General features: G+C 32.4%; 1 protein-coding gene across 1 annotated transcript in view; it reads left to right on the top strand.

The window, feature by feature from the left end:
- LOC103578002 (synapsin) overlaps nt 1-23,667 on the top strand; it is a 426,902-nt gene extending 403,235 nt beyond the window's left edge. Inside the window, exon 10 of the mRNA XM_014442888.1 lies at nt 23,157-23,667. Coding sequence (XP_014298374.1) covers nt 23,157-23,347 — 191 coding nt within the window. The 3' untranslated portion in view covers nt 23,348-23,667. The remainder of the gene's footprint in view (nt 1-23,156) is intronic.
- The last annotated feature ends 1,153 nt before the right edge of the window (nt 23,668-24,820 follow it).

Below are 24,820 nucleotides of genomic sequence, written 5' to 3'. Positions count from 1 at the left end.
ATGTACATTTATATAGATATAATATCATATATACTTTCTCTGCGCGGCATTCATGTGCATTATCTATACACCAAAAACAAAGGTACTGAATAGTACACGTGCTTGGATTGATGGTTTCTGTTATATACATAATGAAGAATGAATTTATTTATATATATATATATATACATATTGAGAATCTAAATTGAGAATTTAAACTATACGCGTGTGTGTGTTTGTGTGTATAAAAGAGGGCTGCTTTTAATATCGCTCATTTTAATATAAAAAATTTAGGTTATCTTTATAATAGTATTATATTTTCAATTCAAAATTAATACTGCATTTGTGATAATAATAAAATGTATGTATATAGAGTACTCACTCATTTTCTTTCACTATTTTTTCGTGACTTTTTTCATTAATAATAAATGCACTTTGTTCATTCATATTCAAAACACTGTATACACAAATTTTACAAGTGCAGCTATTCACTGTTGTACATAAATACCTATACACCTATATACTTTCTCATAAACAGCTGCTTATGTATTCGTCCGATTTCGGAGCAGCTCGTCTCGATTCGTGCGAGTTTCGTAGAGTCGTACAATACGTCTAATCGCGCGCACACAACGCCGTGTCGAAGACTGCCGAACTGAAACGACGTTAGACGATGCACGGCCTTCAAGCCACACCTCCGTGCCCGTCGGAGTGGGGAGCGTGAGGTTTTTTCGTTACGGAATTTCTGGATTCGGTCCCCGCGCTCAAGGCCCGCGATAGAAGCTATGCAATAGCTTAAAATTTTTAATATAAAAGGAAAATTAATAATTACTGGCAAAATCAGAATATTACGTTGAATTGATTTGAAATAAATTGTAGACTTTCATGTTACATGTTTCTGGTTTTTGTATTAACTTCAGAATCTTTTATTGCAGTCTCAAATGTTTCTTTGTTTATATTTTCCCAATCATTCTTAAAGCGATTGAATATTGCAACATTAGGACCACTTGTGACCGGCCAACAAGTTTCTGCGACACTTTTAAGCACCAACTCATATGTATGATGTCGGCAACTCAAATGAAGAAGATTTCTTTTTAAATCACGTTCAAGCTGTGTGCATGTTCCATTATTCAAGCCTACAAAAATTATTTTAAATTAGTACACAAATAAATTATTCCAAGTAAGTACTTTTTCTGACCCGTATTAACAGCAGCAGTATCGAAGCATGAAGCCCTAATTTTGTCTTTAATATTCCATTCATCTAATAATTTAATTATGGCATTGGTTTGATTTTTACCATCGCCAGTAACTAGTTTTGGAACGCCCAAAATATGTTCAAAATCTTGTCCTGTTACTATGACCGGCAACCTCTCAACTTTTTTGGCACTTTCTGAGTCATCAAGAAGTTTTCCATCCCAATGCAATACTAAACATTCTGGAAAGATAATTTCTTTTTTAAAATTTTCAGCAGTTGATTGCCGTTGATATATGCGATGTCGTCGTATAGAACTTCTGCTAGTATTTATCTTATCCACATTCACGTCGAAGCTCTCAGCAACGGAATTCAGTAGGTGCGCAGCCATTCGATCGCTCGATTGTGTGCGATCTAGGGTCACAACTAGTTTCTGATCTATTACACTTTTTTTTTTTTGATCTAAGACGAGTCGGTAAATCATCCTCAAAATTTGAAATTTCACGTTTATTTTCGCCAGAACTGGGAAAATATTTACTGTCAGTTGACGTAAATAGTCCAGAAAAACTTCGAGTTAACTCTAAAAATTATTGCAAAAATTAGTCGAAATAAAAATTCAAATTAATCATTTCAGTATCTTAAGCATTCATATTAAGTCAGATACCTTCGTCACTATCTGTTTGTAAATTTAATTCGGCGATAACAGGACTTGATCGGTGTACACTACGTTTATTTGATCATAATTGCTTTTGTGTTTCTGTGAGCTGGTTAAAAGACTTTTGGAGTGCTTAATCGAAAATTTGATCTAACTTCAAAGAAAATTGTTTTTCTTTTGACTTTTGAGTTTGTGTATGACGAGACTTATTTTTTTTTAATAAAATCCACTCCTTATGGAGTCTGAGAATTTTGGAAATTGTAGTTTATGATTTGATTACTAGTATACCAGTAAGACTCCAAATGTCATTAACCTCATCCACTACATTTCTCGCGCTTTCACGAGCAGGTTGTTTGAGAAAGTTCAAATTATAAAAAAAAGCATAATACTTGTCACTGAGATGGCAATTTTCGTTTATTCAATGCACTGCTTTGAAAACCTACTGCATACACATATTGATTTCTAGATCTGCTTGACATTTTGTCAGTGTTATGATGACAAAAGTTATTATCAATAATATTGTTTTCATGTTATGTAGAAAGTTACTACTAGATGGCGAGATGAGGTATAGCAAATGATATTACCGATGGAAAGTACATAATAGTGATTTTTTGTAATTCAATTTGAATATTATCTTGAAATTTTAATGAAGAGCAAGCTAGTACTTGCGGATGGATGATGAATTTAATTATCTTCAAATCTGATTAATTTTTTTTTTATTGCGAATATTTAAAGCTCAATAAATTTTTATCCGTTAGGATTACGAAAAAACTAATTCAGTTCGTTTTTTACACTTATTCTAAGGGTGATTATAACGGTTAAGTTCGATGATGGACGAAATCTGTCAATTAGTTTAGAAATTATGGGTGTTTTAAATTTCCACGATTTTTCAAAAAAATCCGTTTTTATCCACTTTTAAGTTCATATAATTTTAAAACTAATACTCATAGACAATACCAATAAAAAGGATCTGAAAGCAGGATTAGTAAGCTTTAATTTATGACCTAAACCTTTATGTTTTGACCATTTCTTCTTATAATTTAATAGCCTTGAAAATTTTAATGGAATCAAAAAATGTTGAAAATATGGTTTTCATTCGTCATAACATATTCATTTCTCAATATAATTTAATTTTGTCAGTTGTATTTTACTGTGAACAAAATTACCTTTACATTTTACAGCTATATTATGATTCAAAAGTATTTCTTTTATTATTTATGATGTATCAAATGTACCTGTACACCCTATGATTATCACTGGTCTTGTCATTACGATAGCACCCACAGTTCTTATCGGATCTGAATGAGATTTTCTATAATTATTCTATATGTGAATACCTTGATCTAATTTGAAGATAAGCTAAATCGATCGATTAGTTTTGAAGTAATGGCTGATATTTTCATGATTTAAAAAAAAAAAGTTTTTCTTCACTGTTGAAGTTTATATAACATTAAAGCTAAACCTGATAGACAATTTCAGTAAAAACTATCTTAAAGCTTGTTTAGTAAGCTTCAATTTTTGACCTTAAACTTTATGTTTTGACCATGTCGTCCGATATTTTAATAGTCTTGAAAATCCTAATGGAATCAAAATATGTTGAAAATATGATGTTTATTACACATAACTTAGGCATTTCCTATTACAATCCAGTTTCGTCAGATGTATCTTCTTGTGAAAAAAATAACCTGTAAATCTCTCAACTATTTTATAGTTTAAAAGTATTTCTTTAATTATTTATGAAATTTCAATCGTACCTATACATCCTATCACTAACTGGTCTTGCCATCGTAATAGCGATTACAATTGTAATTTCATACTAACTAAATTTTTTATACTTTATTTACGTAAAGGTAAGTTTAGTAAATGACCTATATAATATTTTGTCGAATCAACTATCTGAAGTTCTCTATCGAAAATAGTCGTTGTCTCTTTTTACTCTCACTCTTAGAAAACGAGCCTAATTTCATATCATGACTATACACTAACGTGGATCACAAGATATGTATGTATGATACTTTTTATAGAGTTAAATTGGAAAATCTACCTACTATTTTATATAATTTTATTTTATTTTATAAATAAATTTACAAAACTTCTCTTTACAAAAGCACGCGAAAACCCAGCGTAAGTTTTACTACCATTTATGCGTATAAACGTACCGCGACAATTTTCGCAATAACGATTGACGAATAAATAAAAATTTGTCGTCATTTTCCACTAATGACAACCATTTAATTACTCTCATCGAACATCAATCGAATGTTTTCAAATAGCCTGAGCACCATGGCTCAGGGCCCTAGTCGATTATCAGATCTCGTGATCTTGAGTCCTATAGACCTTGAATAACGAAACAGCGAAAATATAGTGAATGTTATTGCAGTAATCCGCGCTCGTGTTGAAAAGTCAATAGGGAATATTTAACTCAAATCTTTATAAATATCCATTAATCCGGATAATTAATTAAAATTACAGCGGTGGACATAACCGTTCAAAAGACAGCACTCGGAAACATTCAAAAATCGATCACTACCTCAAACGTCAAAATCGGTTGATTAGATCAAAAGATATCGGCCTTGAAAACTTAAAAAAATAATATTTTATGTTATTTTTTCCGGGTAAATCATGATATAATCTATTAAAACGTGTCTGAAATCATATCAACTCTTCCTCTTCATGGTTTCTTCCGATCATTATATAGTGTCATTTAACTTGTTTTTTAGTTTAGATCATATTAACAAAAAAATTGAAAAAACAGTTTTAAATTTTTTACTCGGATAGTTCTATATTATTGCTCTGATGTAAGTCAAAACTTATGCAAATTTTTATTTTAATCCCTGACATTGAATGCTGCCTCAATACACTTATTTTTTGAACAGAATCGGGAATTTAATTGTAAGACCGCTTGCACAGTAAAGATTTTCGATTAATAAACTTTCAGCCTTCAATACAAAACGTAACTTGTTAGAGCTTGAAAAGATCATAGATAAACAATTGCATGTAATAGCATTTTCGAGCTCGAAGAGCTCGAAAATATATCCACACTAATATTTTCGAGCTCCTTGAGCTCGAAAACAGCGGGAAGTCTTCGGGCTGGCCCACAGGGCCAACCGACGCCCAGATTTTTTATTTCTCGATCTCGCATGAAAATTTGTTGGCACACGATGTTTTAAGAAGTTTTTTCAAAAATTTTTTAAGAGATCGCTCACAAATTTTGAAAATATCGAAAAAGATTAGAATTTGGATTAATTATTTCTAAATTTTTTCTTTTTTGTGGCGGCAACAGTTTATATTTATAAAATCATGACTATGCTGAAAATTTCAGCACAAAATTTAAATATTTAAACAGCGCTCGAGAATTTTGAATATTAACTAATAATATGTAATTAATGGTTTGAATTAGTTTGTGTATTCTTTTATAACTCAATTATTTCCATTTCATTAAAATATAACTTTTGCATGACCAAAAGTAGACAGGACAGTCTTAAATAAAAAGATTAAGTAAGTTGTGAATAAGCGAAAATACCTAAAAAATGGATTAAAAAATAAAAGAGTATTTAAAAAACTTATTATGTCTACTTCTCGGGTTATATTTTCATTCATTGTCATGCAAATTGAGGGTGAAGAAATCGGAAAAATTTATTGTCATCCACGAAAATCGACGATGAAGTATTTATCGTGTCGGGTTATTACACGATATGGACCTTCGTACAGCGCTGAGAAACATAGTCCAACCTGGTCATTTCGCATTAGTACGTGACTGCAAGTATTAAGGTTCCTGAAACAGAAAACAGAATGATTGCCGTAACGCGATATTCCGGCCGGTGCCAATGAATTAAAATGACGTTTCAAGGTATGAACAATGTCATGAGGTGTAGTCTCATTACTGGGATTGAGTAACTCACCAGACGAACGAATTGGCTCACCATACGCTAGTTCAGTCGGGGTCGTCTGGATGTCGTCTTTCCTAGCAGCGCGTAAGCCGAACAACACGTCTGGTAATGCGTCATACCATGACTCTTGATGACACAAAGATGTTGCTTTTACGATGTAAACGTGCGACGAGACCATTGGCTTGCGGGTAATACGGTGTAGTATGTAGTTGTTTTATACCATACATTTTCACTAATGATTGGAATAATGACGATTCGAATTGCGGACCTTGGTCCGAAGTTATGCGTTTCGATACTCCACGGCTCAAAATCCAGTACAGTGATAGTGTATGTGCTATCGTCTCTACAGTTCCATTGGATAACGGGACAGTCTCGGGATACCTCGTGAATCGGTCAATGGTTGTTAGGCATTGGTTGAAGCCTCTTGACACGTGTCTCTGGATCTTATTCTTCTGGCAATCGATGCAAGATTTCGCCCATTCTCAGCAATCTTTATTAATCGACGGCCAGACGTGTCGTTTACAGATCATTTTCCATGATCCTTTGATTCTGGGATGAGCTAGTGAGTGCAGTGAATTAAACTCCTTCTTTCTCAGCGGTCCTGGAACATAAGGTCGCGCTGTACCTAACGCAATGTCACAGTACAATTCTAAACCGTTGTTGAAATTGGATCGTCGAAGCTGCAACGCGGTTGTTTCATGCAGCAGTTGTTGAAATTCAAGATATTGCTTCTGTGCATCGGCAAGTTCTTCCAATGCTATGGAAGTAGACACTACTTCGACTCGTGACAATTTGTAAGCGACAATATTGTTGTTGCCCGACTTTTGGGATGGAAAGATCTATCAAAGAATCGATTTTCGATTCTTACGTCGAGTCCGTTCATTTCGATTCTTGGAATCGATTAATCGATACAAAAAGTCGATTTCGATCGATTATTGAGTGAAAATAAATACGCAGCCACATTCAAATATTTTGTATCCAAAACTTTCAAAAATCCATAACTTTTAAAAAAAGCGATATAAAAATCCGAAATAAATCGTAGATGTGTCTTTCATCAAAGACCACAACATGTAAAGTAATTGAGTAAATAAATAATGATCAGGTCCACGACCTCGGTGTAGAATGCTCCATATATTACTGTCCAAAGCGATTCTTACTTCAGCTTATGTGAAATTTATTTAATGTTTAGTTGTTATTCAACATTAATAAAAGTTTATGGCTTTTTTAAAGTCTTTTGATATAAATATATTTTAGATGCTATTCAAATTTCAGCTTGAATCAAACACTTCGTTTTAATTATATAAAAATATAATTTTTGATTGTTTGGTTCTATGTTTTTACTTCTCAAAGTAACTTGCTTATTTATTTTTGTCTTAAAAATTTTTATAAATTTTATTTAATTTTATGCTGATCGTGAATCAAACAGATTATCTGACATATTTTTTTGGAAATTAGCACTATACGCAGTGTCTCGCTTACAAAAAAGTTCAGCCAAACATATGATTTATTATTTATCTATCCTAAAAGTGTTACGGTGCAAAATTTCAAAGTGCAGCAAACACTTCATTAAAATATGTCACCACCTCTCGGACCAATTTGTCTTCGACGAATTTATCTCAAAATCGAATGTTAAAAATCGATTCTTGGTCGACTTTAAAAACTAAAAGTCGATTCTAAAAAATTGATTTTTTTGAAAGAAAAGTCGACTCTCGATTAGAATCGGAATCGACTTTGCCATCCCTACCCGACATATGCTTCATGTCGGTCATAATTTGACCAATGAAATCCAAACGGCGGATCTGTCATGGTAACTTTGTACTCTTTTTACATGCGAGTTGAAGTGGTTTGTGATCTGTGTAGATCGTTCTTCGTAAATCGTGTCTAGTTCTCGATCATAGATCAACAATTTTTGGATCGACGACTGTGATTTCCGGCTAAAGAAAGCCAGCGGCTGCCAATAATTGTTTACACGTTGCTGAAGGACGGCATCGATCTCGATTTCTGATGCATCGGTAAAAACTGCCCAATCCACGTTGGTACTTGGGTGACCGAGGAGTGTTGCATCAGCGAGAGATCGTTCAGCGGCATCAAAGGCGTTTTGCAAATCAGCTGTCCAGTTGACAGGATGCGATTCTTTGATTTTCGGTCCTTCCAGTACTTTATTTAACGGTGCTAAAATTTCTGCAGCGTTCTTAATGAACTTTCTGGAGAAATTAATTGTGCCAAGGAATCCACGGTGCTTTAATGGTTTTAGGAAACTGGAGATTAACGATAGCCTCAACTTTTTCCGACAATGGTTTAATGCCATGTTCGTTGATTAAATAACCGAGGAAGTTTTCGTTTTGCCTAGTTGGCACTTCGAAACGTTCATTACTAGTCGTAATCATGAAGACGTTGAAATAATATCTTGAAGTGTTCTAAATGCTCCTCTTCGACTTTGGATGCGACTAGTATATCGTCGATTTATGGAAATACGAACTGTAGGTTATCATCCTTTGGTAGTAAATATCTGAGTGAATTGTAGTCCGGACATTCTAACAATATATGTTTGATAGTTTTCCCCTTGAAGAGACCACAGCTATGACATTCTTTCATTGGATACACCTTGTAGCTGGATTTATTTACAGAGAAGCAAGAGGCATGTTTTCTTGCTAATCTGATTTGTACTATAACGTTCTCTACTATTTTACGCGTCCCACGGCGAAGTGTGGTTGGCGCTCAATAGCCGCTATGGCTCTCTGTTGGTTGAAAGACTAAAAATAAAAGAATAACAAACCAAAATGTCCAACCTGGAGATATCCTGAATCTCCCTGGACCCGCAGCTCTGCTCAGGCTGGGTTAGACAACCTAGTTGGGCGCCAGTTCGTGTGCCCACGAACAAAATTAACTCAAAATAAAACAACGGAGAAAAATGTAAATAAAATAAAAATAAATGACAGAATAGCGATTTTCAGATTTAGGAATAGGATAGCAAGAAAAAGATAGCAATAATTAAATAATACCGGGTTGCTGACCATTTGCATTTAATTATCATTTAATTAATAAATTAGTTACTCAAATATATCACATACTCACATAAACAATATCAAAAAAATAATAGTAGTTCACTTACAACAAAAATAAAGATAGTATGCGTATACCAAAATTATAATCAAAATAATAATACTGAATGAACGATAAGTATATCAGCCGCAAAATAGCTTCTCGTATGTACAGGATATAATCACTCGCCTGTGATTTCCATAAAAACATATAAATATTAGTAAGCAATAATCTCACTCGCCCGTGAACATAAACAAAGAAAACTAAATATAATGAACTGAAAACAATCTTAGAATACTAATTCAATAATTATGAATTATTATGTTACTCGCATGTGACCATAGAAAATATTAAATAAAATAATCTCATATAGGTATTTAAAGTATTTCCAGTAAAAATTCCTAGTAATTTCCAATGGTGAATTTTACGGCATTCACAAATTAATATTATCCTATACCCAAAAAATGAACATGAATAGTATTATTGGATAACATAATTATGAATAATATTTAGACCTCTGTATCACTCTCACCTGATAAATAAAATAATAAAATATTGATACGCATCAGAAAATAATTATAAAAATAATAACTCAAATTAACAATAAATGATAACTTAACAACTATAATTGATATCTATATTGAAAACCCAGTCGTATATGTTTTGTCTCAACAAAATTAATAATCATCACGTGACATAAATTATAAATAATATCAGAATATTCCCAGAAGTATTATCCGGTATTACTCAACAATAATAAATATTCTTAAGTACGACTGAAACATCCACTGGGCTCAATAACCACTCATTTCCTCATATGCATGTAGATTTTCATTAATACAGAATCGTTACCTCTGTGATGTTCACGCGATTGCAAATGGCCACCAACGCGGGAAAGTAAAATTCCACGCTAATGAATTAGTCAAAGGTACTTACACTCGACGTCGACGTTTAAAACCTTTACGGTCTCCATTGGTGCAACTCCTTTAGCAAATAATAAACACGTATTACCCAAATACGCTATCAATTCGAATGGCAAAGCAATAGATATATTTTTATCAAATTTGGACTCGAATGGCGTCACACAAACTGCCTTTAATTATTAATTATTCTCTAGCAACCAGCACACACAGTGCTCTGACAAATGATCATCCACGTCTGACCATGGCAGCACGTGAGTTTCATGCCGGCACCTCGGCCGGCGCCATCTTGATATTTCTCTCTTGCTTTGACCAGTGGAGTTTTATACCCGTCTCATGCTAATATGCAACTAGTACCGCCACTAACATATGGGATGTTAAATGTGCAATTTCACTTGCCTCCTGCATTAGATGTCCATCTATTTCCCGCATTATTAGTTAGAAATATAATGCATACCAAATCAATCCCTGATTTATGCGTAAAACCCAGTAATCTATTTATAAATTAATAAACTTACAGATGCCAATTGTTGCGCCGACGCGCATGCACCGACCAACCAAAATAACTACAAGCATATAAATGAAATGACTGATCATCTCCCCAGCCTCATAAAATCTACTTGTATTCTCAAAATAATCAGTGAATTTTCCTGAGTTCATCGCAGTTTACACCTAATAAATCAATTAAGTACAAGTAGCGTAGTAATTAAAATAAAATCTTACATATAAACAAAATAATCATAATATTAATGAATGAAGAGACGTGTGAGCAGCGTGTGCTGCCATCTGTTCATCACAATATCTTAAACCCCAAGCTAGGGAAGCATGTAGTGCTATCAAGGTGATCATGCTGTAATACAGGCTCATGTAGGCCTCTCAGTATTGGCATTAAGATCTAAATAAAATTCCCAATCTAGCCGCTGATGGGAGACTTGCTTTCGTCCTGGCCGACACGGACGCTTAACTACCTAATGTTGTTGATGAAAGCTGAATACCACGGTAGTTGTAGGTGTTAACCACCTCTAAGTTGCTATCTTCATACGTGATATAAATCTCACACATTTTTTCCGTTTTGCCAGCATTTTTCAAAGTTATTATTTTCGTTTTTTCTTTGTTAACCTTTAATCCTTTGGCATTACAATATTCGGCAAGGACATCAAGTTTCTTTTTTAGGTCAATGTATGATTTGGCAAGGATGACTGTGTCGTCAACGTTTAGCACAATTAGTAATTCATTAATACCATCGATGTTCAGCCCTTCAGCACCTTTGCACCTAAAAAATTCTTCAAAGTCGCTTATATTAAGAATAAATAGTAGAGCACTCAATGCTTCTCCTTAAAGCACTCTTTCAATCACTTTTAAGCTGTCCGAGTAATTATTTCCGATTCTGACTCTGACATTGGCATGATCGTAAAGATAATTAAGAACCTAAATGAATTTATTACTAATGCCTAGGTTTGCCAATTTATTCCAAAGCCGCTGGTGAGGAACCATGTTGAACGCACACTTGAAGTCCACAAAGATCGCGTAAATTTCTCTACCCTCGTGCCTAAGTTGAGGTTGAATTGTGGCAATTAACGTGAAAATTGCGTCAGTACAACTTTTACTTTGCCTAAAGCCGATTTGTGACTCTGGGAGAATATTTTTGCCAATTAAAAATTTTTCCAGGTGTGTTTTTAAAAAGGATGTGAAAGTCTTTGTAAGATGATCAACAAGCGCTATTCCTCTATAATTCTCAGGTACTCCAGGGTCCCCTTTTTTATAGATCATTGTTAGAACTATATTAGACCAATTCTCTGGACATGTTTCTTCTTCCATGATTAAGTTAAAAAGGCCAACTAAGTACACTTTCCAGTTTTCCGGAAATAACTTATTAACTTTGTTTGGTATATGATCTAGACCAGTTGCTTTACCTGCTTTTAGATTATTCAGGGTTTCTTATAATTCAGGCAGTGTAAATTCGCCATCCAGACCTTCATCGCCGGGTATACCTGTTACAAAGTCAGATGGAGATTTTGCGATGTAGATGTGTCTGTAGTATTCATTCCACATTCTTATAGGTGGTGGGATTACTGAGCTGTTACATGGCCAGAACTTCTTTATAGCAGCCCAAAATTTTTTTGAATCTTTTACGTTGTTGAACGCCCTTTCTATCTCTATTCTATATTCAGCTTTCTTATCTTTCACAAGTTTTTTAAATTGTTTTTTATGAATAATATAATTAGTTCTGTCGAATTAAAGCATTTTTTCAACAAATTGCACAGTTTTTTTTTAATTAATACACTGTAGGTCAAACTAAGGTGCATTTTGATTTTCTGCTTAAGTTCTTGTTCATAACGATGCCACTAGATACCTTCGCCTCAAATATCACATAAATTAGATTATTATACATTTCTTGTACATTTGGTATATTTATTAGTATGTTGTTATTATCTGAAATACTCAAATTGCTTACAAATTTTTCTACTTTGTTACTATTATTAAAATTCCACTTCTTTTTATTACTCATGTCCCCTTTTTCCTCAGGTTGTTCTATTTCCTCGCAATCATATCTGGATAAGGATAATTTAACAGGAAAGTGATCGGAGTCAGTTACTTCTTTAATTACTTCAAAGTTTTTCACTGCATAAAGATGATCAGCTTTAATCTACACCAAGTCAATAATGCTCGAACCGGTCCCGCAACAGAAAGTTGACTTGGCAGGTCTATCATCCGGTTTTCTTCCATTAATTAGCGCAAATCCATTCTGGTTCATGAAAACCATGAGTCTTCTACCTCTAGCATTTGTTCTATTATCTGACAGCATAATATCGGACATACAAACAGTGCCAGAGAATTGTTCCATTGGTAGATTATCCTCAGCTGCAACCCAGGCGTTAGAGTCACCTCCAATAATAAATACATTTATACTTTTATCTTGTACAATTTCGTCTATAACATCTCGTAGATTCTTGAAAAATGATTCCGTACAGCTGGTGGGCTTTAAGTGAATATTACCAACTACTATTGTCTGAGTTACGAGTTTAGGTTTAGTAAAGATCCAAGACGGTGAGTTGTTGATGCATTAGACATTGTCTTTTGCTATCACAGCCAGTCTCCCGCTTGGTCTTCCAGCAGACTTCTTTTTCTCAGCATTACTCTAGTACAATGAACACATTGATTGAATTTTAGGTGGCCCTTTGAATAACCAAGTTTCTGATAGACATATCATATCCTTATTTCCCGTTAAATTTTTTATCTTATGGGGAGTGTAACCATGTATGTTCCAGAAAATTATTTGTAAGCAATTAGTATCCAGGGCATCGTTTATTAGTTTTTTTCTTGCCTTTCGGGACTTAGAGCCACTTTGATCTTATTTGTTAAGACTAGTTAACCTATACTTCGGTCCTAGCTCCAAACATTGTTATCAACGATGATTTTTCCAAAGGCTACCTTTACTTTGCAGTTTTCTTGATTTTCCTGCCTAGCATACTTTCTGATTTTTTTTTTTTTTTCATACGTCTCTCCTCACTTGTAGTGTCATTCTCAATGTAGATAATCAAGTTTACTAACGAATTACTTCTATTTTTCATAATTTTTTCTTTGACTGCGGCAGAATTTAATTTAACTATGATAATATTTTTGTCTCTTCTTGTGTAGCTTACTTCAGCGATTGAGTTTGTATCAATTTGGAACTTCTGAGTGAGAAAGGAACAAACCTTTTCTTTTTCGTCTCCATCTGTTCCAAGGCCTTTTAAGATTATATTATTAGCAATCTCTTTTTTTCGCTGGTATTCCAGAGATCGTTCCATCTTTGAGATTAGGTCTAGAAGATTATTTTCATTATCAATAATGCCTGAGGACTCCTGTAAACTGGACAATTGGTTTTGCAAAGCCCCAATTTTGATGTGAATGCTTTCATCAGCGTTTGAGATAATTTGTGCCTTACAGTTATTTAATTCCCCCTCGAGGATTTTAGCTTGTTCATAATCATTTGTTTATCATTATTTTTTTCAGTCTCTAGTTTTTGTATAGGTTCTTTTAATTCTTGGATTTTACCTCTAAGCGATGCCGTATCTTTTTCAATCCTTTCTTTAATTGAGTTCCCGAGATTAGTTGATTCTTCTTGCATTTTCTTCAGTTCATGCATCACATCCACAATAGTTGCCTCTTCGTCACAAGACATGCCGTTAGCCGTACTGGAGTTCTTTGCTGTGTTAAATGTAGTACTTGGAGTACTAAACCGGATCATTTTATCCTTCTTTACGAGAAACTTTTGAAAATCGTACTTAATAATATTGTGATGTGTAACAGCGTTAGATTCTTTAGTTTTTCTATTCTTGTTCTTCGGCGATCCGTCAAAAAGAGGCGCCTTCTTTGGTCGCCCTTTCCTTTTCTTATCGTTTTCACCTTCTCTCTCTTGGGCTGCACGGTTTATCTCTTCTTCTTTTGCTGAAGCTGGTATAGTAGGTTTTGCATTCATTTTTGATTCTGGTGATTTTACAGATTCAACTAAAGTTGGCGCTTTCTTTCGCTTTTCTGGTGCAAGCGACTGACTCATGCTCAGCTCCCCGAATTCGGCCACCGTATAAGATTCTAATGCCTTAACATAACCTCACTGGTTATGCGGTTTTTCATCTAATGTATCTACACAAATAACACAGATCCCAACTTGTTTCAATAGTCAAAGTGTATTAGCATGTATTGTTAACTAAATTTTCACTTCAGACACATTTATATAATTTAACAAGTGCGAAAAATTACACAAAATTGAGGACAAAACCTCTAACACGTCTGTTCACTTTACTAGCACAGCAGCGCCTCCCCCCCCCCCTTAAATAAAGATATGAAATATGAAAATTATTGATGAAAAATTATTGTAGCAAATATATTGTCATTTGCGTCACAAAACGAAAGAGAACGCACGCTCATAACAAATCATTACCTTTTATTGCAGGTAACTTTCTAAGTTTAACACAGGGGGAAGAATTCAAATTTAAAATAACTGAGATTCTTGAAAATTCTCGAATTTGAAATTGTAGTTGTTGAAATATTCTTGGATAATCAAATGAATGAACAAATAAAATATCCTTGACAGTTGATGAATGATTGAAATAAGATATCTTTGAAAAATTGATGAATGATTAAAATGAAAGAATATCCTTGGAAAACTGTGAAATCCTGTATTGGACGCAAAACGGGATAACACCCGAAACTTTAATTTAAGAAAACATTTAAAAAATAATAAATGGGGTCACAACCGACGAGAACGAGATTACTCCCGACGGTAACGGAATAACATCGCGGACTGATGAGTTTTTCTAACTGATTTCATTAGCGGATGCAGCGACTTTTATTTGCCTTGTAATATTAGATGGGCCCCCATGGTAGGGGCCATAAGAAAAGACGCAGAAAGACTCTCCCAGAGTATATTGTTTATTCATTGAAAATTTTATTGATGATGCAAGTTTTCTCCAAATCTTTGCTTATTTAAATAAATCCGTTATCTCATACTAGCATTTTTATTTATTTAAATAAAATAAAAAGTACTGCCATCAGCTATTTGATTTATTACGTTAATAAATATTAAAATTATAGATATTTTTTAAAATGCATAGATAAAAATTTATAAAAATCAAATTACTGTTAAATTTGATGTTTTCGATGAATTTACTATTAATTTTGGGGGTATTACAGCCCTCTGAATAGTTTTTACTCGATTTGATGTATTAGGATAGCAACAGGAGTAAGTTCGTCATTTACTCTTGCTGCGGGTGTTTTTATCAAGTAAATGTGGGCTTTGCTCCATAGTTTTACTTCACCCCGTACTCAGGTTACAGCGCGGTACTCGCACCCACTCATGTGTAATGCTTTATCTTCCCGTATGCTCTCTTTCTTACAAGATGGTGTACTTATATATATAGATATAACATACATTTAATTATTTTTATTTATATATATATTCGATTCCTAAATATAATTAATTCTTGATATATATATATATATATAGTAACATGATGAAAAATTCGACATCGACTGGTGGTTTCAATTTATTTGAAATAATCAATAGTTACCGGATAAGCAAATTCTAGTGACGTCTAGAATTAAAGTGTTCAACTTCGACCAAGGAATTGATCCAACGGATGGATTGTGACGAGAGATCCGGAATAAACATCGTACTGAACGATTGCGTTTTTATATTTGAACGATTCGACTTCGACCAAACGTTCTATTGTGATTCCGATATGAACAATTCAATTTATGCCGTGAAGAACAATCCGAGTTCAAAAAATAAACAATTAATCGTGACAAATAAATTTCGAGTGAATAATAAACCGCCTTTGCGAACAAGCCGAAGCATCAACGCGAAACCTGAACAAATTGTGCAACTGATTTGTAGTGAACTAGTGAACCGTGGTCGTGGAATGATTACTAATTAAATAATTAATTACGCGTAGAAACTGTAAAGTAGCGAAATTTAACGTGTTACCAGAATAAAATATCATTTTATATTTCATTTTATTTCCTTCGAGCTATTCTGAGAATCATGGATTATCTGTGTCTCATTCGCCATAGCAGTCTTGTAGTCTCGCCGTGTAAGCATACTCTGACGTCACTAGTCAAGTATTTTGGTAATACTTACGCTGTATGTGTGTCTCCGGACAATAAAATAACTTTTTTTCGTTCTTTTCTTCAACGATTATTATTTTTTTGAGTAACGTAGTGACTGTGTGTGTTAAACAAAAACGATTTCTACGAGCAATTTGTTTTTTTTTTTTTTTTTTTTTTTTTTACATTGAGTCAAGCAAATCACGGCAATTTATATTTTGTTTTAACCGATTATTTTTGTGAAACCGATCAATTATTTTGTTTATTTAATATACGACTAATTTGTTTAATTCTGATCAATCATTTATCGTAATCTTAAGTGCCTGAACTTACCCTGATCCGCCACCCGGAGCCGACATTTGGACAATTGTTTATTGGTGAGTATCAAATCACCTGGCGCCCAAGATTTAAATTTTTGAACAAGGTGACCAAATAGTAAGTATATTCAGACTTCACTCAAGTAGATCCCCAGTGGTGCGGAACCCGTTACAATATATATATATATATATATATATATATATATATATATATATATATATATATATATATATATATATATATATATGTCATTTACATTTAAATACATCTATATTTCCTTTACTTATTAAATATATTTATTTTTAAATATAGATTCCATTCGATTTAAAATATAAAAATATCGTTAAATCTTTAAATATATGTTTATGTTATTTCCAAATTATTTAAATGTATATTTAGTTTAAATTTATTCGCCATTGACATATATGTGCTATTTTGTTTGGGTATGTTCAATTATATATATATATATATGATATATATTTATATATATCCTGTCTCCTTTGTCAGTCTTTGCGTGCAGCGTATATTAGGTTGTCCGTTATTTACCAAATTAGATTTTTTTACTTGGCTATTCTGTAAATCATTCATTTGCGATCCAGAAATGATAAAAAAAAAATAAAAAAGTTTACTCTAATGCCGTTTAACTCTGCCTAAGTGATGATACATTCTCATTTTGGTATAATGAGAAAAATTTTATTACTTGCTTAAAAATGAGTGTACAGCAACGACTAATACTCGCTTAAGTAGGGAATTTCCCGCTCTTCAAAAAAAAAGTCTCATGTTTTTTCCGTAACTCTAACTGTTTAAGATATATTGAAAGTTGAAATTAATAGATTTAAAAAAGAGTTTTTTTATTGATTAAAATTCTATAACTCTCAAAGTTTGCTTTGTTTAAAAAAATTTGAGTTTTTGTTTGAAATTTTAAAACTCTTAAATGCCTAGACGTAAAACGAAGCGCTATAAACTTTCTTGAAGTAAATTTATTGCTCTTCAATAAAGGTTTCTTACACTTTTTTCGTAAATCCAACCATTTAAGTGATATCGAAGCTCAAAATTGATAGATTTAAAAAATAGTGTTTTTATCGATTAAAATTTTATAAATCTTCAACAGACGGATATTTACATAGGCTTTCAACAGCTTTTTGTTAGAAATTTACCACTCTATAAAAAAAGGTCTCTTTAATTTTTTCGATAAACTCAACAGTTTAAGACATATTTGACAAAAAATTTCACAACCCAACTCGAAATTTTGCTCTGATGATATAAAAAATTTGTTTTATTTCGAGCTTAAAATCTCTTAAACGGTTGAGTTCATCAAAAAAATTAAAGGGGCGTTTCTTATAGAGCGTTAAATACCCAATAAAACGTTCAAAGCCTATGTAAATATTCGTTCATTTAAGAGTTATAGAATTTCAATCAAAAAACATTATTTTTTAAATCTATTAACTTTGAGCTTCGATATCACTTAAGGGGTTACATGGGTATCATGGGTTCAAAAAATCAATTTTTTTTCGGCTTATTAATTTTTCAACATCTCAAGAATATTACCCTAAATTTTCGAGTGGATCCGAATAATAGTTTCGGAGATATAGCCTTTGGAAGGTGTGCGCTCCAAGTCAGGTATAGAAGGATTAGCGCGCTTCAGGTATAGTGAGCAGCTGCTCGTCTATTGTTTGTCTATCATTGTTGTATACTACTTTCACTTCCTAAGGAAAACTAGTTTGAAATATTTTATTTGGTGATTACTTTTTGAAGGACGAGCTTCATTTGAGGTTATCCCAAGTGTCTATCATATAATTTATTGAAAATGTGGTATTATTTGTGGTTATCTAGTGTCATTTGTGAAGTTGATAAACAATGCATAAAATTGCAAGAAAACAGTTGATCCTTGCAGTTCGTAGAAAAGATAGACCGAGAAAAAAGAGAGAGTCCCCCAATCCTAAAGATCCAGAAACTGATGCTAGTTCCTTCACGAGCACCTCAGCAAAAAAATTAAAAGGTGATGATAAAGAGCACGTGCCAGAAAAGGACACGCTCCAATATTTAATCATAGATTTTGCCTTGGTTTTCTCAACTCTCTCATCGTTTGTGCGGTGTTCTAACATTATTGACAATGGAGATGAAGATCAATTATGTAATGGTAAAGTACAGTTTAAGCAATGTTCGATAACTCTACAGATACAAAACCTCAGCACAATAACTGCCCAAAAGGTCCAGACTCTTGGTGCGCTTGGCAACGAGCATCAGCTACAAATACTCTTTTATCATTTTCACATGAGTATATTTCATTACCAGATAAAGTTTTGGTTGCTATGAAACCAATATATGATGATCTCAGTAAGGATAAGCTTCTCGAACGGTGTGTTGGTGGTTTCACACATAATAACAGCGAGAGCTTCAACCAGTTGATCTGGAAAATTACTCGAAAAATACTTCCTGCTGGTTCAAAAATTGTTAATATTATGGCATTGGTCGCTGCTTCTATCCTTAATGAAGGAACGTCAGCTTTATTATTGATTATGCACGGTATGGATTTAAAATTAGGCCAAAACTCCCACGAATATGCCCGAATTTCGGATGAAAACCGTGTGTGCGCAGCCGGAAAAAAATTTGCGAGCGCGACTCGTGAAGCCAGAATCCGTCATCGACAGGAGCAAAATTGATATTAAAAGGTGTATTGTTACGACTATTCTTTTTTCTTTTAAATTTCATTTTTTACACAAAACTCGAAAAATCATCTTTCTGAAAAATTTGAGCAATGTGTAGCCTTAAAGAAAACTGAATTTTCAACAAAAAATCTCTCTTAGTAAATTGACGTAAAACGAGCCATTTTCATGTAACCTTGCTTTAAATATTGATTCGTTTTTCAAATTCTTTGTTCCTATTTTGGATTTTTGTAACTATTAAGAGTATGCAAATTTTTTTTAGTCAAGATACATGTTTTAAAAGGAAATTTAATGCTCTACAAAAAAGGTCTTCTAATATTTTTCGCTAAATTCAATCCTTTAAAAGTTATTTAAGGTTGAAGTTGAGTAAAAACGACTCAATTAACCTGAATAACTTTCGAAGGAATTTAACAAAAACATTCTAATACTTCTAGTAGTAACAAAAATCCAAAATAGAAACAAAGAATTTAAAAAACAAATCACTGTTTAAGTCACGGTTACAAGGAAATGGCTTGTTTTACGTCAATTTACTAAGAAAGTTCTTTTGTAAGGAATTCAATTTTCTCTAAGAATATGCATTGCTCAAATTTTTTAGATAGTTGATTTACGAGTCTTGGTTAAAAAATGAAATTTCTGTCAAAAACGAATATTCGTAATGATACACCTCTTAATATCAATATTAAGGGCTCAAACTTGCACGCTTATTTTTTTTGGTCATCAGGAATAATATTTTCACAATATCGAAAGAAAAAAAAGTAGTCGAATTTTTTGGCCCAGTCTAATATCTAGATTATATCAGACGTCGGTATTAGGAGACGCGGCAAACAGTTTTAGTTTTTTTTTTGTTGTTGGAGGTAAAAATGTCTCAATTACTGACATCATAGTTCGGATGAAAAATTCCCGAATTATTATAATAATTGTTTAAATCATTATTTATTACTTAAAATATTTATAAAAACATATGAGATATTACTATTATTTATTTTACTTGAAATTATTGATTTGTGTTATCTTATCTATATGATTCACCCCAGTGGTCGATCAAATTAATTAATTTATTTTTAATGATTATTATACAAGTCATTAATGTAATAGAAGAATTTATTTTATTAGAGTGTGAATAAGGCTAGTCCCGTATCTTTGTCTCTCTCAAACGTGTTGAGAAATCACGTAGCGTAAAATGATTGTTATTATTGGTTATCAATTAAATTATATTTCTTATTATATGGAATTCATAAATTGGTCGAATTGGAATTATTCTGTTTATGAATTCAACCCCCAGGGAAAAATTATATTAATTTTAATTGTTTACGGCAAAATAGCCGAATATTATTGATTATTGTTTTAATTAAACCAAATCTTGTAACCAAGTGAGAATTATTTTCTTTATTGTAATTAAATAATCGAAAACCAACAGTTATTGGGGAAAATTTAACATTTATTTTCCCTGGATCTTTCTTTATTGTTTTAATTGAATTTTTTTTATTCTTATCTATTACTTTTCTATAATTATCTGCTGGTTATTTAATTTTTTTCTATAATTTCATTCGATTGTTATCTGCCTCGTTGCAAACTACTTGCTCGGATCTTTCCTCGTAAATTTTCCTCCTGAACAACTGTTTTGTCCGTTTGACACAAACGGTCTAGCACCCTCGTGCACTAACCCAGCCTGAGGAGCTGGTCCAGGCACATTGTTAATTTATTTATTTATAATCAAAAATTATTTATGAATGTTTAAACATTATCCATTTTGAGTCATATTTATCATCATTTACGTTTATTATTACATGTGGGTGACCGCATACAGTTTACCGGATGTATTCGCGTCTCCGTCGCGAGTATTTTAACAGTTTACGTTATATTAGAAAAATTTATTTGTGAAAATTTGCATGATTTTATGTTATTTCTATCAATTTTGCACACGTCAATTGCAAGATTCAGATAGATATCTAGTGTTAGAGACAAAAACATACAGAAAATTTAATCTGCCGTGTAGTTAAACTCGTGGAAAAAATTTTATTATAGATATTTGATGTGCAAGCACTTGGAACTTTGAAAAATGTGTGAAACCCTGAGTATGGACAATTACGCAATGTTAAGCGCTTGTTATGTCTGCCGCTGTAATTTAAATTATTTATTCGGGATTTTTCCCTTTGGTAGCGATAGAAAATTTTGATGAGCGATATGAAGGTTGCGTACAACAGTAAAGAATACGAGGAAGGTTTTTACTCCCTATATTTATTATTTAATGTAAATTTTTCGAAAAGAGTGAACCCAAACCCCTTCGAGCTTGGTTACGCTGCATTTATTAATCGATCAACAGAGAGAAAAGATATAAAAAATGTCTTTCACTTACCTTGAGATGAGTCTGTTTTTCTGGCAAGGCAGGCAGTATTCCTTCAGAACTTTGCTGCTCACCTGGCCTCTTCCTGATGGATTTGGTTAAATAGGCACGGCTATTGTAGTAGATTAGAGTGTTATACACTATTTTCGAATGAACTCACTAAGTTAAGATTATGATCTTTTGTCTTTTTATTCAAGTTTTCGAATACAGCACTTATACACTATAATTGTTACAATGGATTGCACTCATAAAAGACGTAAAACCATTTAATTTGATGATTATTATTTATAATTATTTTTATATGCGTCCTTAAGTAGCCGTATGGCTTTGTATGCGCAGATTATCTCGACCCGAGATCGAACTATAATTACACTTGATTTTTTTGTCACTATTCGATCGAGACGAAACAATTATTATAATAATTGTAAATAACTAAATAATCGGCCCTACTCGGCCTTACAATTTAAAGATATCGTGCCTTTCAATATCGATCAATTCGGAACGCAGTGATACGATCTTTGACCCGAAGACAAATCACTTGCGACAAAACACCCGCTAGTGCCACTTTTAACATTCTTTCATGTGTGGGTATATTATCTTAATTGCACAAACACAAAATTCATGAAAAAAAGGGGCTATTTTCGATATTTTTTCTGTGTTTGTATACTTTTGTAATTGCACACACACAAAATTCGTGAAAAAAGAGTGCTATTTTTCACACTTTTTTATGTGTAGGTACATTTTTTTAATTACCCACACAAAATTTGGATTTAATAACAATAATTGTTGTTAGCGTATTATCCGATAGTATATTAATTATAGATATTTCGTCTTGCGAGTAATTTAGTTTGCGGGTGTTTTGTGGCGGTAATTTGTCTTCGGGTCAAATGTTACGTAGCCATCAATTCACTTGTTAATTTCTTTCGTGAAAAAAGGACGCCTTTAAGGGATCCTGGGGCAAAGTCGGTAGGGTCCAGGAGCAAAGCCTTATACAAAATAGAATAAAATTAGTTGCCTAATGAAAAATATGAGAGCACCCCTGGTCGTCACGTATGGTCCGATCTGTCCAATTTTTATCTGTGGCAATAAATGAAGTGTCTATAGATGGTTATACTCATGTGCGATGATTTTTATCCAGAGTTATATTGTTCAAGTTGGGCAAAGTTCACGATGGACTCCGATGAATATTGTTTTTAATACTTACTCTCATCTAAGAGTTTGTTATACGCTTGTTCAAGAAAGAATGATTTGGATAGAAATAGAAATAGAAGTTAAATTTCCCCGAAAAATCAATTCACATTCCAAGACGATTACTATTATTTTACCATATGCTAGTACTTTTATTTTTAACTCTCGTGTTATAACCGATTGAATCATGATAAATCAGATTAAATAAGTTAACGAAAGACTCTTAATTTTTAAGCTCTATTTTGGAAATCCTAATAACAAAGGATATGCAAATTTTTGAAAACATTATTGATACTTTAAATGATTATGCTTGAATGTAATTTAAATAATTAAATATTATTAATATAATTATTTTGATAAACTTATAATTTTAACAGTATCCCAGTCAAGCACAGCGACTAATGTGTCATCTACAGGCCGCCGTTCCGATGAACCACCACCATTACCACCATCAAGAATTTCGTTTCATCGTCAAGGAAGTCAGTCTCAAGCCACACTGGGTGAAGACTCTGAAGATACGATGAAAAATCTTCGAAAAACTTTTGCGGGTATATTTGGTGAAATGTAAACATGGAATATCAAATGAACAAAGCAAATACGACTATAATATTATCATTGTTGCAATACTTACATTTTTTTTGTAACATTATGAATTAATAACAGTTAATATTTCAAATTAATAAAAATAACAATAACTACAATGTAGCGTTATATTATCGTTTGTTGAATACTTAGTGAAAATGAATATTAGAGCAATCTTGCAAGACTGAGACAAAAGCACAGTTAAAGTTTTTCTAGCCGTAATTTTGTGCTTTTCTATCATATTGATTAGTTAAATTTACTTAGCCTTTTATCTTGTTGAGATGAATCATTATGATACAACATATATAATCATAAAAAGCAAAAAATGTAAAATTAATATGTTAATACATTATATTAATGCATAAAAATATATTAAATTATAGAACATATGGATTCTAAGTATTTTTTTCGGGTATATACTTCTGATTTTCATAGAAAATTATTTTGACATTGAAGTTAATTACGAGTAACGAATTAAGCAAGAGAATGAGCAGATTTTGAATCATTCACTCATTTATTACAGGGAATATTCGAGTTTCTCTTTAGTTTCAAATTAACTTATTCAAGACATTTCTGTTTATTTATTAAAAAATAATGATTTGGTGTTTGTTTATTAATCCATATATTAGTTTGATCAAAAAAGAATTGACTATTTCATTTTGAATGCTTAGTTAGTAGTTGTAATAGTCTTAAATAAAACATCTTTTTGAATAAAAGCTCTTAATATTAATATCTAGAGTTTCTTCAATGACGTCTTCTATTTCCTATTCGATCATCATACGAAAAATTCAACTTATAAATTTTAAATGTCGTAAGTCATTCGTGAGTAACTGCATGAGAATGCTTAATACATATTGTAACAAATGGTAGTATGGCGTAACATGTGAAAATACGAGAATGACGTATAATTAAATGAATAAAAAAGCAATTCTTAGAAACTGAAAACTAAACATATCAAAGGTAAAAACTTGTCGATGTAAGCAAAGAATATCATAAATTTTCTTTTTTATTACTTATGAAGAAATAATAAACTAACTTATAAATTGAGCAATTCATTATACTATGATAAGCTCCTTAACGTTTGCAACCGAAATAGTACCACTTTCAATAATGCCGCGTGATGCTTTTCCGTTTTTCTTTATGGAGTTAAGTGTCACCGCCCCGATAACCTTTACATCTATGCAACGTTGACTATATATTAAATTATCAAATCGTTTGGTCCTTTTACATTCCTTTCTAGTATCAACTAGCCCAAATAACATCGAAATTTATTTTAAATTCTAAATAAACTATAAAACAAACTGATAATTATTAACAAAAACAAGGTAATTTAATTTATGATTGACATAGTTGACAGTAAATAAAATCATGAATAACGCTCAATACGCAACAGTAACTATTGCAAAAATAACCCAATAAGCTTTTTAGTGAAATAAATATCAACAACTTGAGATGCAAT

This window comes from Microplitis demolitor, chromosome 5 (genome assembly GCF_026212275.2).
Source record: "Microplitis demolitor isolate Queensland-Clemson2020A chromosome 5, iyMicDemo2.1a, whole genome shotgun sequence".
Lineage (NCBI taxonomy): Eukaryota > Metazoa > Arthropoda > Insecta > Hymenoptera > Braconidae > Microplitis > Microplitis demolitor.
Note: the sequence above shows the minus strand (reverse complement) of the source record. Positions and strands in the feature narration are given on the sequence as shown.